At 40.1% G+C, this 14,559-nt stretch overlaps 1 protein-coding gene across 5 annotated transcripts in view; it reads left to right on the top strand.

Moving 5' to 3' along the window:
- Positions 1–7,793, top strand: part of pja2 (praja ring finger ubiquitin ligase 2) — an 84,757-nt gene extending 76,964 nt beyond the window's left edge. For all 5 annotated transcript variants that reach the window (XM_072583642.1, XM_072583644.1, XM_072583643.1 and 2 more), the window contains 2 exons: positions 470–585; positions 7,063–7,793. In XM_072583642.1, the coding sequence (XP_072439743.1) occupies positions 470–585; positions 7,063–7,185 (239 nt within the window). In that variant the 3' untranslated portion in view covers positions 7,186–7,793. The remainder of the gene's footprint in view (positions 1–469; positions 586–7,062) is intronic.
- Positions 7,794–14,559: the final 6,766 nt, after the last annotated feature.

The raw sequence follows: 14,559 nt of genomic DNA, 5'->3' as shown, positions 1-14,559 counted from the left end.
CTAAGTTTAGAAGTCTCAGTTATCAGAAGAGATTGCAAAATATGGGTTTGTTTTCCATGGAGTATCTAATGGTGGTTTCCAACTTTGAGAGGCATGGACAAGATTAGATTGTGGGCATCTCTTTTGCATGGCAGACACATCTAAGACTAGAGGGTATAAATTTAAGGTGAAGAGCAAGTGGTTTAGGGGAGATTTGAAAAAAATGTTTTTACACAGAGTGGGGTAGGAATTTGGAGCATGCTGTCTGACAGGTTGGTGAAGGCAGGAACTCTTGCAACATTTAAGAAGCATCAGGATGACTACAGTACTTAAAATGGAGGCTATGAACAACGGGCAGGTAAATGGCATAAGTGTAATTTGGTGTTTATTGGTTGGCATAGACTTGGTGGGTTGAAAAGCATGTTACAATGTTGTATGCCTCTATGATTTACTGTGACTCTAAATGGCCATTCTACTATTGATCCTGTAGGCCTGGAGCAATCCTGTGCCATCTGTTGCAGCGAATATGTGAAGGAGGAGTTGGTGACGGAGTTACCATGTCATCATCTATTTCATAGGCCATGTGTAACCCTCTGGCTACAGAAGGTATGTACTACTGATCTGAATTTAAATCAATTTATTTAATAAAAAAACTTAAGATTAAAATATTGATTTGTTCTTCTATTCTGATTACATTTGGCTTACCTTTTAAAAGAAAGGTTATTTTATTATTTTTAAGTTATTTTGTAATCTGCAGAACTAATGTTGAATTACACAATAGGAATTAATGTAAATGTTTTTATAGTAATATTTTTACTAAATGTAGAGAAAACTGAGGTCACTGTTTTCAGACTTTGCCACAAACTTCATTTTCTAGCTGTTGAATCTAACTCTGTGGCAACTGCTGGAACAGAAACAGGCTGCTTACAAACTTGGTGTTATACTTAACTCTGAGATGAGCTTCTGGCCAAATGATCGTGCAGGAATGAAATTTGCTATTTTTACCTGATCTGACTGACATGTGGCTCCAAAGCAACAGCAGTGTGGTTTACTGCCCTCTGAGTTCAAGTGCAGTTTGGGTTGGGAAACAGATGCTGACTTAGTCCAGGCAAGAATAATGCAGAGGTACATCAGGCCTTTATTTCCTCGTTCCTTCTGCTGATATCCATTTTCCCAGACATCTTTAGGATGTTCATTATTTGTTCCATTGTGAAGAGCAAAATACTTGTTTAAATTATCTGCTTTTTCCATGTTCTTTATCAATTTTGCATTCACATCCTCAAGAGGTCCCACACTCACTTTAGCTGCTTTGTCTTATGTATCAATAGAAGTTCTTATTGTTTGTTTTCATATTTCTTGCTAATTTACTTGTATCATCAATTTTCTACTCCTTTATTAGCTTCTAAGTCAGCCAAGGCTGGTTCCTAAAACAAAACATCCCAATCTTGTGGAAAACTCGGGCTTATGGGCATCTATGGAGAGAGAAGCAGAGTTAACATTTCAAGTCTGATATGACTTTTTCCTTTAGAATTTGTTTTTGTTCCTTTGTATGCCTTAGTTTTTGATTGGATATTCTTCTTAACTACCTTTTTGTTATTCATTCTTCTGCTTCGTCCTTCTCATCAATTCTTTCCTTTTGACCAGCATAATTTGTTTCTGAGCATTATGAAATATCTACTTAAATTTATCTATCTATCATTGACTATTCACTGACTTTACCCTTTAGTCTATTTCCCCACTTCACTTTAGAGACTTCTTTTATAGTCGAATAGTGTGGTGCTGGAAAAGCACAGCAGGACCGGGGCCATCTAAGGAGCAGGAGAGTCAAGAATGATGAAGGGCTTATGCCTGAAACGCGACTCTCCTGCTCCACAAATGCTGCATGAACTGGTTTGCTTTTCCAGCACCACACTTTTCAACTCTGATCTCCAGCATCTGCAATCCTCACTTTTTCCTAGACTTTTTTTTTTACCTTTGTAAATGCCTTTATTTACCTTAAGGATACTGGTTTGAAACCTGAGTTGTTTGCCTTCAAGTTTGAGTTTGAAATTCTAACATCTTGCTGTTGCTATCCCATCGAAGATCCTTAACTCCAAGATGTCTAACTGATCCTGTTCTCATTATGCATTACTAGATCTAAAACATTCTGTTTCTGGGTAAGTTGTGCGACATAGTGCTGTAACAGTTTTAGTGCCCTTACATTTTTCCATTACTTACTGAAGTTCCTCATCCCAGTAGCCATTGTCAAACTCTTCTGCGCCCTCCCCAGTGCATTCACATTCTTTTTATATTGTGGTCCCCAGAATTAGACTTTCCAGATGAGGTCTAACCAGTGGTAGTTTAACCTGAGGATCCCCACACCTTAAGTGACGGGAGAGGTTGGGCAGGAGGGTCCTTAACAGTAACCTCAGCCAATGCAGGAAGTGAACGCACGCTGTTGGTGTCACCCTGCGTTGCAAACCAGCCATTCAGCCAATGAAGTTAATAGATTGCTTTCTATGTCTGCTTGCTAATTTTCTACCTAGCTCCCTGAATTCCATTGCAGGTCCACTGGCTGATGTGATTCTTAATCTCATTGCTCATATTTGGCCAGTAGAGCACTTCTCTTAGCTTCCCACAACTAGACTTAATTCACTGATGGCTTGTATGGATGTGCCTCAATTCTTTTTCATTTCCTTGGGGATAATGACTAATTCCTATGTATAAACTGCCATCTTGACTGATTATTTCATTTCAGTTTTCCCAATACGCTCTCTAAGGTTATTCTTTCATCACTACTTCCTGAAGGGTTTGGAGACTCATATGTTGTTGCACAATTATCTGATTTAAACAAGACACTTGATTTTCAGATTCTACATCCCTGCTGTCTTGATGACTTCCCAGAAAATATCAAGCTATTGCTTCTCACCAAATCAGGCAGATTTCACACTCTGCCTTAGCATCCTTAATTTCTTTCTTAGGGAGTGCTGCACTGAACAGCACAATAATGTACATCAATTTCCCTTTTATATATTTTATGTCCTGATGTTTTTGCAAATGAAGTAGCATTCTTTACAGATGTTTTAAGTAGTTAGAACCAGTTTGAGAAAGATGCTTTGAAGTGACTTATGGTCAGACTCTTTCATCACTTTGTTATTCCCAAGCAGATATTGATTAAAATGCTCTCAAATAAAGAAAAACAGCTAGTAGTCCTCCTTAGTCTAAGTCTACTGTTCAGTTTGCATTAATGCCATGTTTACAAATGTACTTGATTGTTCTTGCTGCATAAGGATTTCTCCAAGCCCTATCCAGTTGATATCACATTGCAAGGTGGCTTCATCATTGACATTGTAGTTAGCACCTTTGCATTGGTATTTTCATCACTAGTAGCTGAATTCTGATAAAAGCTGGTGCTTGATCTTTACTCAAATATCACTCCGATTCTGCATGGTCTGACAGGCTTAAAAGTAGATAAATCTCCAAAGCTAGATGGAATGTATTCTAGGCTATTGAGTGAGGCAAGGATGGAAATAGCAGGGCCACTAAAAATAATCTTTCATCCTGGCTAAAGATGAGGTGCCAGAGGGCTGGAAGCTTGCCAGTGTGGTACTGTTATTTAAGGAGAGAGGAAACAAAACAACCAACAGTCAGTCTAACCTCAGTGGTGGGGAAATTATTGGAAGCACTTCAGAGGGACAGAATTAATCAGCACTTGGGGAGGCAGGAATTAATCAAGAACAGTCAGCATGATTTTAAGAAGGAGAAGTCATGTCTGACCAACTTAATTGAATTCTTTGAAGAGGTGACCAAGTAGGTGGAGGCAAGGCATTTGACATAGTCTACTTGGACTTTCGCACGATTTTTGATCTGGTCCCACGTGGGAGACTGATAGTGAAGAAAGTTTGGCTAATTGCAGCCAGAATTAACTGAGTGACAGTAAGTAGAGAGTGATGATTGAAGGTGGTTGTCTGACTGGAAGACTGTGACAAGTGGGATTCTGTAGGGAACTGTGTTTGGGTCCTTGCTGTTTGGTGTAATCAAAATGATTTAGACTTCACTGTGGGATGATTAATCAGCAAGTTTGGAAATCACACAAAAATTGGTGGGGTGGTAAATAGTGAGAATAGGTGTAAACTACAGGAAGTTATAAATAGATGGTCAGATGAGCAAATTGATGGCAAATGGAATTCAATCTGGATAAGTATGAGAGAATGCACTTGGACAGGGCAAATAAGGCAAGAAAATACATGTTGTTCAATCGGACTCTGGGACGTACCAGGGATCAGAGGGACTTTGGTGCGCTTAAAGTAGCACAAGGCAGCTAGATAAGAAGGCATAAGGCATACTTAACGTCCTTAGCCAAGGCATAGAGTTTAAGAGCAGTGAGGTTATGCCTAATCTTTATAAAACGTTGGTTAGGTCACAGGTAGAAAACTGAGATTCTTTTTGTCATCCAGATTTTACAAAGGATATGTTTGCAATGGGGAGAGTACAGAGGAGACTTACCAGCATGTTACCTGGCTGCAGAGTTTTAGCAACAATGAGAGATTGCACAGACTGGGGTTGATTTCTTTTGGACCTATACATTCTTTCAGTGTTATAGTTGCTTTTTTCACTGCTGCTACCATGCTGCTAATCCAATGTGTAGAAGTGATCATTTTCTTGTTTGGTATTTCCTTTTTCAGATCAGCTGTTTAGTCTTTCAGACCTTAGAGTAGCTGAATAGATGCTACGTTGATTTCACACTCTTACCTATTTCAGAAGAGATATTCTTCATCTGAAAGACATCCAAGACTGAAGTTGTATCATTGTAATCTTTATTTTGTGTCGTTGCTAGTGGCCTGTGAAATGCTGCACATCTCTGCTGGCATGTCTAGACTTACTAGTCCAAGCTTTATATCTCCCTCAACCAGGATGAATGAAATTTGTTAATCATCTGCCATCTGGAACTCCAAATCTTCATTCTTCCTATTGCATTGGCCTCTCAGCTTTGTTTGAACACTTAGGATGAATTTCATTCCATTATTGCCAGACCTGCAGAATTTTACCAGCAATTTCTGTTTTAGTTTAAGCTTCTCTGTCTGTTGATAACTTTCTTGACAGTACATTTCTTCTCTTAACATATGTGCTCAATAGCAGGATCTTTTATTGCCAGAGATAATCATCTCTAAAGAAATCATCTCTCAGGTGTTTAAAATCTCATTCAGCTAGATGTATCAGTGCAATCACATATTGTTCAGTCCACCTCTCCCCTTCAGATGGTGAACAAATACCATTCATAAGTAATATGCAGTATGGGTTCAAAATGTATTTTCAAAGCCTGCAAAAAGTCCTGTCTGGTTTTTCTGCTCCCCAGTGAGATCTAGACTGCAATACAGCTTGTACATGCTTCCTCCAGCACTGATAACAAGATGCTGCTCTTAGATTTTTAAATTTATTGTGTGGCTATTTTGTCATTATAGCACTCAGAATGGAAAATACTTCAATTCTCCTTGTATCTCCTTTCATTTTCACGTCAGAAAGTGGAAAATGTAGCCAATTTACCTCAATCAAAGTTGCACTTGATGTTTTAAATGATATATGTTTAATTGCTGCTACACTTACACCAGCTAAGACCCTTGCTAAGACAGTTAGAGCTCACGACATGGGAAGTCAGCCAGTACACTAAGCGCAATTGCACTCCTCCAAACAATCTCAGCCCAGGTGGATGCAACCTCCTTGAAAAGCTACTATGCAGACACAGCAAGCAATGAGGAGGGCAAATAGTATGTTGGCCTTAGTTTATGACTGGATTTGAGTGCAAGAGTAAAGGTGTCTTGCTGCATTTGCATTGAGACTTGACACCACATCAGGAGTATTGCATACAGCTTTCTGCTGCTTTTCTATAGAATAGAAAGCTTATATTTCTATAAATTCCTATGATCTATAGGAATGGGGCATTGTCTTATGAGGAGAGATTAAGGAGACTGGGTCTGTATTCCTGAGAGTTTCAAAGAATATGTGGTGATCTAATTAATAAATACCTAGGGCCCTGTTCTTTGCATTGAAACAGACGTCTGAATGTAACAAAATAAGTGATGGCCATTTACTGGTTCATTCTCATTGCCATGACTAATCCGAATGAACCAATTTAAAATTTGAACAAATCCCAGCTGTTAACTATCATCAATACTATACTATTGATGTATCATCATTGTCAATAGTAACCTCTCTACCAGAGTCCACTGCCCAACCAATCAGCAATCTCCTCTCATTTATTAGAAATTAGGGGTTTTCCCATGAATTTGTATTCTTACAAATTGTCCTGAAGAGTGTAAGATGAAAAGCTTTGATAAAATAAAAACCAAAAGAATTGTGGATGCTGGAAATCAGCAACAACAACAAATTGCTGGAAAAGCTCAACAGGCTGGCAGCATCTGTAGAGTGAAAGTGCCTTCTTCAGCTTACATGACTGTAAGTAGTGATATGATAATGTTTAGAAAAATATTTTTTGTAATGTTAATTGATGGATGAAACTTGGTGCTGTGGATTGCTGCCCTTCCCTTCAGTCATATCATGGGACTTTTCCTTGAACCTGAGCAGGCATATGGAGCTTTGATTAAAAGTTTCACTTGAAAGACTGCATCTTTGACATTACAGTGGGGAAATATAAAGTTCAGTCTTAAATTGTATGCTAGATTCCTTGAATGGGATTTGAACCTGAATTTATAATTCAGAAGTAAGTGTATTACCATGTGATCCACATATTGAGGCATTCTTCAGTAAAATGCATTGAAATTCCAATGTTAATTCTTGAAATATTTTTGATGAAGAAATGATCATAATCTTTCAAACAAATTGAGGACCAATTTTACAACTGCCTGTCACCAATGCAGTAGCCTGCTTGCAAGTGATAATCTGCATTCATGAGGTTGTCCATGGAATTTATAAATGATTACAAGTCAGTAAAAGAATTTAGTTTAAAATTAGAATGCTAGCATTTACAAGAATCATGGAAGTTCCAGTTTTATGGAGATGCCACATGATTTTTTTACAAATTGAATGAAAAGAGTGGAAGAGTAGAGTGATTGCATTGGCTTTGCTAACTAACTTGTTCTCTTTCAGTCTGGGACATGTCCAGTATGTCGTCACATTCTTACATCAACACTTCCTGAAACTGCTACCACTGCATTTTTATCAGAACCAGAGATCCCTCCTTCTACCTGTGATGGTCCTGCAATACGATAAAGCCGAAGTTCTACCAATGAATGTTGAAGGGAACTGCACGATTTAAATGGGAGCAGAAAGTATGAAAAATATGCTTGTGATTTTACTTCTAGGCTTATTTTGTTAAAAGGCTGATAAAACTGTCTTACTACTGGTGAGGTGTTTAATTCTGCATTATAATTATATGTAAAAACTTCATTAATGGTTGTATTTTTGTGACAGAAAATTAGATCTTTTTCATTGTTGTTAATATAAGGGGGCTGGATTTATGACGTGTTTGATTTTGTTTTGTCTGTTCAAATGAAATTCTGAATGGGCTTTTTGGTTAAAAATATATCATGTATTTTGACACTGATATCTGTATTTGCACAGAAAGCTTAGGGCACGAATGTATTAATTTAATGTTGGAAGTTAATTCTAAGGTTTTTTTTTGTTTTGTCTAATGCAGTAACACACTGACTTTACATAGGGTGATGGAGCGTGAGGAAGTTGTCTTAATTCCATGGGATAAAAAAGTTTAGTTTCTTTCAATGTGACCAGAACAGTGGCCATAAATGAAGACATCATCTGATTTCACAACAGTATTGAGATTTGTTTCATCTCCAATAAACTGCATTATTAAAATTGCATGCTCTGTCATACTGTTTAAATGAAATTAAATTTTATTCTGGATTCAAAAACTTGAGGAAATATTCTCAACGTTTAAAACTGGAAGAGCTTTTTGAAAAGATTTTGTTTTAAGTAATTATACAGCATGATTTTTTTAAAGAATTTGTTGAATTTTCTTCCTTGTTCTATATGCGTGATCAGTGCATTATGACATGCATCACTGAAGGCAATATATTGAATAATAGTGAAGTTATCAATCGAAATTGCAGAGTGTCGCCTTAGTGCAAATTTTGGGGAACATCGTGGAAGTTTTCTCTCAGTGAAATCTAGAGTGTTACGTCACAAAAGTCTTTGCTGTTTGCCTTATGTATGCAACATATCTTTATGGCACTGCTGTATAATGTGCTCATTAGTGGTGGAACTACTGACTGGGACTTTATATGATTTCTGCCACCAACAAAATATTTAAAACTTAGCTGTGCATCAGGTCTAATGCTGCGTGCCTAAATCTGCTACTTATTATGTTGCTGCGTAACTCTAAAAGACATAGCTGAGAAGGGAAGTTGATACCACATTTCACCAACAGGGACCTGTTGGTGAGAAGGACTGGCCTGTTTCCTCAGGTCCACCAGTAGAGATCTTGCCAACCTGGTCAGAAATAGCTAGCAGGGTCAATGAAATGCCTATACTCTAGAGGAATACCCAGCAATGCAGGAAGAAGATTAAGGATCTTCTGCATTCCACAAGGGTGAGTGCCACCATCTTTCCCCTGCCGTGAAATCATTCTACCACTGCACCCACATCCTTCCAAAGCTCATGTTATTATCACTTCTGCTGCGTCCATAATGGCTGTCACCCACTCCATCCACTGCACATCCTCTAACCTTACTTGGGACACCTCACCACCTTTTTGTCCGTGTACCTGCACTGATCTGTGTGCCAGACACGTCTTCATTTGATCCCTCCCTTCCTTTCATTTCAGGAGAGAGCAGCTCACAATTAAGACAAAGAGGACAAAGATGGGTGGTGGAGTGCCTGATATTTGCATCCTTAGCCCTGATGAGAAAATCCTTGCGTTAGTGGGAAAGGATAGAGACTGCAATTGTGATACTCCTGAGGCATCTTTGTCCAGACAACCAAGTAAGATACATTGTCAAGTGCTGTGCTGATTCCCTGACCACCAATGTGACTGTGTTCTTAAGGTGGTCAGGCTTCTAATTTCTCCACTGCAACTCATTCCTTCTCTTGACCCTGCAGGCATAAGCGATGCACACAACCTGCACCCTAAAGGGAACAGCCCATCTTGACATCATCTCCTCCATCTTGGAGGAAGGAACCACTGATCCTTCTGAGAAAGCACTGGCAGGGCTGGTTTCTGCACCCTCACAAGTTCAGATACTGACATCTCAGTGAGTAGCTCGGGTTGGGAGCACATTCTGGGTGAGTAAATCACTGCCAAGGCTCTTCAGCCAGCTAAGGAAAAAAATATCCCAGTTCTCTGGCACACTGGACTGTAAGCAACCAAGTACCTTCTCCGTCCCAGGCAGCAGAGGACTCGATGCTCTTGCCATTAATATATTATTAAAATACACAGATACTGGATCAGCAGACAGGTTTATTGGAGACACTTAGCAAACAGATTGAATGTTGGAAGAGACCACTAATACCACCTGTAATGATGCTGGCTCCAGCACTTCTAAAGTTTTAGCACATGTGTATCTGGTTGTTTCCATGGACAGGTTGTCAGCTGTCAAGGCAATAAAGGGACCTTGACCTTGCTCAATGTTTCCCTCCCTGACAAAGTCACAGGGTGATGTCAGTAGGTGCACAGCCTGAGGAGGAACCAAATAAAGACCCCCAAGACGTCTTCTCGGAACAGTCCAGTAGTGCCCAGCTCTCCACCTTCACTCAGCCAGCAACTCTTAATCCAATGTAAATTCAGGCTGAGGAGGATGAGACTGCAACTGAGCAGGGGCTACACCATGTTTGATCCCTCTAGCCACAAATGTCCCCGAGGTGGTTCCCCAAACTTCCAGTATGGGGTAGGCTCCCTTTTACTGCAGCTGTGGCAATTGGGACTGCACATGTATGTATTGAGAGAAAAGGAAAAAAAAACTTACAAGAACACATAGATATGTAGCATATTTACTAATTTATGATGCTAGCTTTTCATCATCAGCTCTGTGATCAACTATCATTTTAGCTGCAACAAGAATGAAGTTCGAGTCCAGCCAGCCTTAGTGACTCAGTAATGTGACGAGTTGGCAGTTGGAACACACACAAATGGCATGTCACTGGACACTACAAGCATTTTTAATTTAAGCATAGCCAATCTACCTAACCTATATGTCTTTGGACTGTGGGAGGAAATAGGAACATCCAGAGGAAACCCACACAGATAGGAGGACAACATGTGACAGCATGTGTGGAGAGAGAAAGAGTTTACTTATTCAGAATTGTTCCTTTTGTCTTGCTCTGCCTGGCAACCCTATCTATGTTGATCCTCTTGCTTACCATCAAATTGTTTTCATGTAATTGCTTATCACCCCAGTTAACTCCCTCCCCTCCCAAACCCTATACCTACAGCTTATATATCCCCCTTCCATTTGAGGCCAGGGTATTGGTGACATTTTGGTGATTTCATCACCTGCTCCATGGTACCTCGTGTTGCTACTTTGTTCTCCTGTTATACTTGCAGTTGGTCAAGAAGGCAGTTCACCACCACCACCTTCTCCAGGATAACTAGAGACGGACCTTTATTGTCCCTTCTGCATTCCAGCGTTCTGCCTTCAATCTCCACAATTGGCTTCCCAATTTGCCCACCATAGCAGTGGCTCTGTATAGCCCCCTTCAACTTTCAGTGGACAGAGCACGTATTCTGACTTTGCCCCCCCCCACCCCACCCCACCCCAACCTGGAAGGTCAGTCTCGACTTTTTTACTTGTGGACTGTGATTATTGCTGGCTAGCCAGCATCTATTGCCCGTCCCTAGTTGTCCTCGAGAAGGCAGTAGTGAACTGCCTTCTGTAACCACAACAGTCCATATGCTGCTGAGTAGCCAGACCCCTGACTGATCTCTGAAGGTTCCCAAATGACTTATTATAAATCCCAAGAATATTTGCAATGGACATGAAGGCTTAGCACAGCTCACTCCTCAGACTGTAGTGAAATGGAACCCTTGACTCTGAATACCCAAGTGTCCAACTGACTGTACCCAACCCCAAGATATTGGATGATACAACAGATTTACTGTGCTCCTACTGTGAGGGCCACATTCTTTTATCTTTGAATCATAGTGTTCAGTTACATACATGTATGTTTTCTGCACATCTGCTGGCACGTGGTACAACTGTGAGATCGATGTAGCTCAGGTACTGTCCAGCAGTATGCCTCCTTGACTGATCTCCGCTGCCAAGTCTTCTGCGTCACCCAAAAAGGAAGGACAGAAGTACTGAGAGTCTAAGTTCTGAATGAGGCAGCAATATGTAAAATGTTGAGATAAGGCAGAGATACTGTAAGAATCCAAGTAGATACACAGTGATTGAGCACTAAGAAAATAAGGCAAGAGCCCAGAAATGCATTCTTCTCCAATGTGCCTGTCCCTGCACACAATGCCAGTAGGAAATTGATGTGGGGAGTTTACAGTACTGAAGTGGTGAACTGTATCGTGAGTGAGTCAGAGATGTCATGATGCGGTGAGGTTCATGCATGTCTGATGTCAAATTCTACGGTTGGTGATGGTGGTGGGAGCTGCAGACGTTTGCTACCTATGAAGCCTATCTGAAGGTATTGGGAATGCTGACCAAAGTGGAGACTGATAAAATCAAACAGTGAGCTGGATCCACCAAGAACCTGTGCTGATTTTCATGTCAGGAATTCTCACTTTGTTTTTTCTCTGTGGCTGACAAATAGCAAATTGGATTAAATTATATGAGAATTAGTAACAGTGAGATATTAATGCTCTCAAATAGGCCCCTCCCTGCTCATTAGTGAAATTCTTGTTGTCATTAAAACACTGGCTGGAAAATCTATTTTCTTAATGTCAAGTATCTGATTTTTACGATCTTGCCATTTTGTTATCACCATTGCCTGTGCCATTCAAAGAAATATGAAGATTCTGCTCATATTGTTTAAATTTTGAATTTCACACAAAAACGTGCAGTGACTCATTGCTAGCTTCTAATTTCCCTAAAGCAGACATATTTCCCAAAAATAGACAATTACTTGAATAAATATTGATGATTCATGGGCATTTTTTTTTCAATTGTGTATTATTTTCAGAAACCTGAATGAATGCAATAAGATTGATGTCAGTGACTTCAGGTGTTTCTTTCTGTACATACAGGTCCTCAGAATTGCCAAGAAGATTTGTGCACTTGTGGAAGTCCTGCAGTTTAATTCTTTGCGCACTTTTGATCTTTGTCATCACAACAAAATGTATTTTTATTGAATTACAATGTCTTTATTGCCTACGGTTTAGTTTTTTATGGAACAAAATTCTGGAGTTCCTAATTTTTTTCCCTTCCTCTTCAGGATGTGGGAATTTCTGGCAAGGCTTCACTTAGCTCACGTTCATAGAACTCAGTGCAGAAAGAGGCTATTCAAGGTCATTCCACCCAGACCTACATCCAATCCAATCTTCATAATCCCACATTGGTGGGTTAGCTATGGTAAAAACGAACTGGCATATCTTTGGATACTACAAGCATTTTTATTTAAGCGTGGCCAATCTACCTAACCTATACATCTTTGGACTGTGTGAGAGGAAACTGGAGCACTCAGAGGAAACCCACACAGACATGAAGACAACATGCAAACACCACACAGTCACCCAAGGCTGGAATTGAACCCAGTTCTCTAGTACAGTGAGGCAGCAGTACAAACTATTGTGCCACCATGTTCTAGTATATTCCTTTTACTGGAGTGAATGGCTTATTACGTGATCTTATGGGGCAGTTAAGAGGCAGCGACATTAGTATAGAACTAGTCACATACATGCCAGAATGGACAGGGAAAACCGGTTTCCTTCCCTAAAGTACATTTGTGACAAGTTACATTTTGCAACAGTTTAGCAAGTTTATGATTACTTATGATCTTTTGTTTCAGAACCAGTTTCTACATATCTCTTGATATGATTCATCCTCATATTAAGAAAGTGTGTTAGTGTCGAAAATTTTTAAAACCGATCTCTCTTCCTATTCTCACCAACTATCCATAAGCAGATTGTTGTTTAATTTCTCCCCTTTCAAAACAGTGAGGGCATATTTCCCTCGCACCCTTTGGTTTGTGGGCTCTGACGTTGGAAGGACTACAATAATAGTTATAAAGTTAAACCAGAAGTCAGGTTTAATTTGCTCTCTTAGTCATGGTGGCTGGGGGAGAAAAGCTTTACACATTCACAAACAAAAATAGACCGCAAACTGAAAACTGTAGAGACATTATTCAGTTATTAATAACATAACAACAAAGTAATTGAGGGATACCAGTTGCTCAATGTCTTTGTTTTTAAGATGGAGTGCAAAACTTCAAAGTTGGAATGAGCAGTTTGGAATTCCTTTTCTGGGGCTGCTTCATTGATGGGCAACAGCTCTGATGTGTTAGACCATTCATTCTCTTTGAAAATCTCTTCAAAAGTATTTTGAGGCTATTCTTGATAAGAGAAAGTTGATTACTTGCGGAGAGCACAGATATAGGTTGTTGGGTGCTTTTTACAGTGCAGAGACTATTATATTATGGAGGCTTTTATGTGCTTCAATTTCCCTTGTTGAATAGAGCTACCCTGAGCCCCATCTTTATTGGATTGTTTTATGTGATTTTTAAACAACTGTAAATATATTTTTTCAATACCCTTTTGACAGTGTCCAAATGCAGTAAAATGACGACTAAAATATTTATCTAGAACATAGAACAATACAGCACAGAACAGGCCCTTCGGCCCACGATGTTGTGCCGAACTTCTATCCTAGATTAAGCACCCATCCATGTACCTATCCAAATGCCGCTTAAAGGTCGCCAATGATTCTGACTCTACCACTCCCACGGGCAGCGCATTCCATGCCCCCACCACTCTCTGGGTAAAGAACCCACCCCTGACATCTCCCCTATACCTTCCACCCTTCAGCTTAAATTTATGCCCCCTTGTAACACTCTGTTGTACCCGGGGAAAAAGTTTCTGACTGTCTATCTATTCCTCTGATCATCTTATAAACCTCTATCAAGTCACCCCTCATCCTTCGCCGTTCCAACGAGAAAAGGCCGAGAACTCTCAACCTATCCTCGTACGACCTACTCTCCATTCCAGGCAACATCCTGGTAAATCTTCTCTGCACCCTCTCCAAAGCTTCCACATCTTTCCTAAAGTGAGGCGACCAGAACTGCACACAGTACTCCAACTGTGGCCTAACCAAAGTCCTGTACAGCTGCAACATCACTTCACGACTCTTGAATTCAATCCCTCTGCTAATGAACGATAATACTCCATAGGCCTTCTTACAAACTCTATCCACCTGAGTGGCAACCTTCAAAGATCTATGTACATAGACCCCAAGATCCCTCTGTTCCTCCACCTGACCAAGAACCCTACCATTAACCCTGTATTCCGCATTCTTATTTGTTCTTCCAAAATGGACAACCTCACACTTGGCAGGGTTGAACTCCATCTACCACTCCTCAGCCCAGCTCTGCATCATATCTAAGTCCCTCTGCAGCCGACAACAGCCCTCCTCACTGTCCACAACTCCACCTATCTTTGTATCATCTGCAAATTTACTGACCCACCCTTCGACT

The sequence above is a fragment of the Chiloscyllium punctatum genome, chromosome 2, assembly GCF_047496795.1.
Source record: "Chiloscyllium punctatum isolate Juve2018m chromosome 2, sChiPun1.3, whole genome shotgun sequence".
Classification (NCBI taxonomy): Eukaryota; Metazoa; Chordata; class Chondrichthyes; order Orectolobiformes; family Hemiscylliidae; genus Chiloscyllium; species Chiloscyllium punctatum.
The sequence above is the reverse complement of the archived record's forward strand: the minus strand, read 5'-3'. Positions and strand labels throughout refer to the sequence as shown.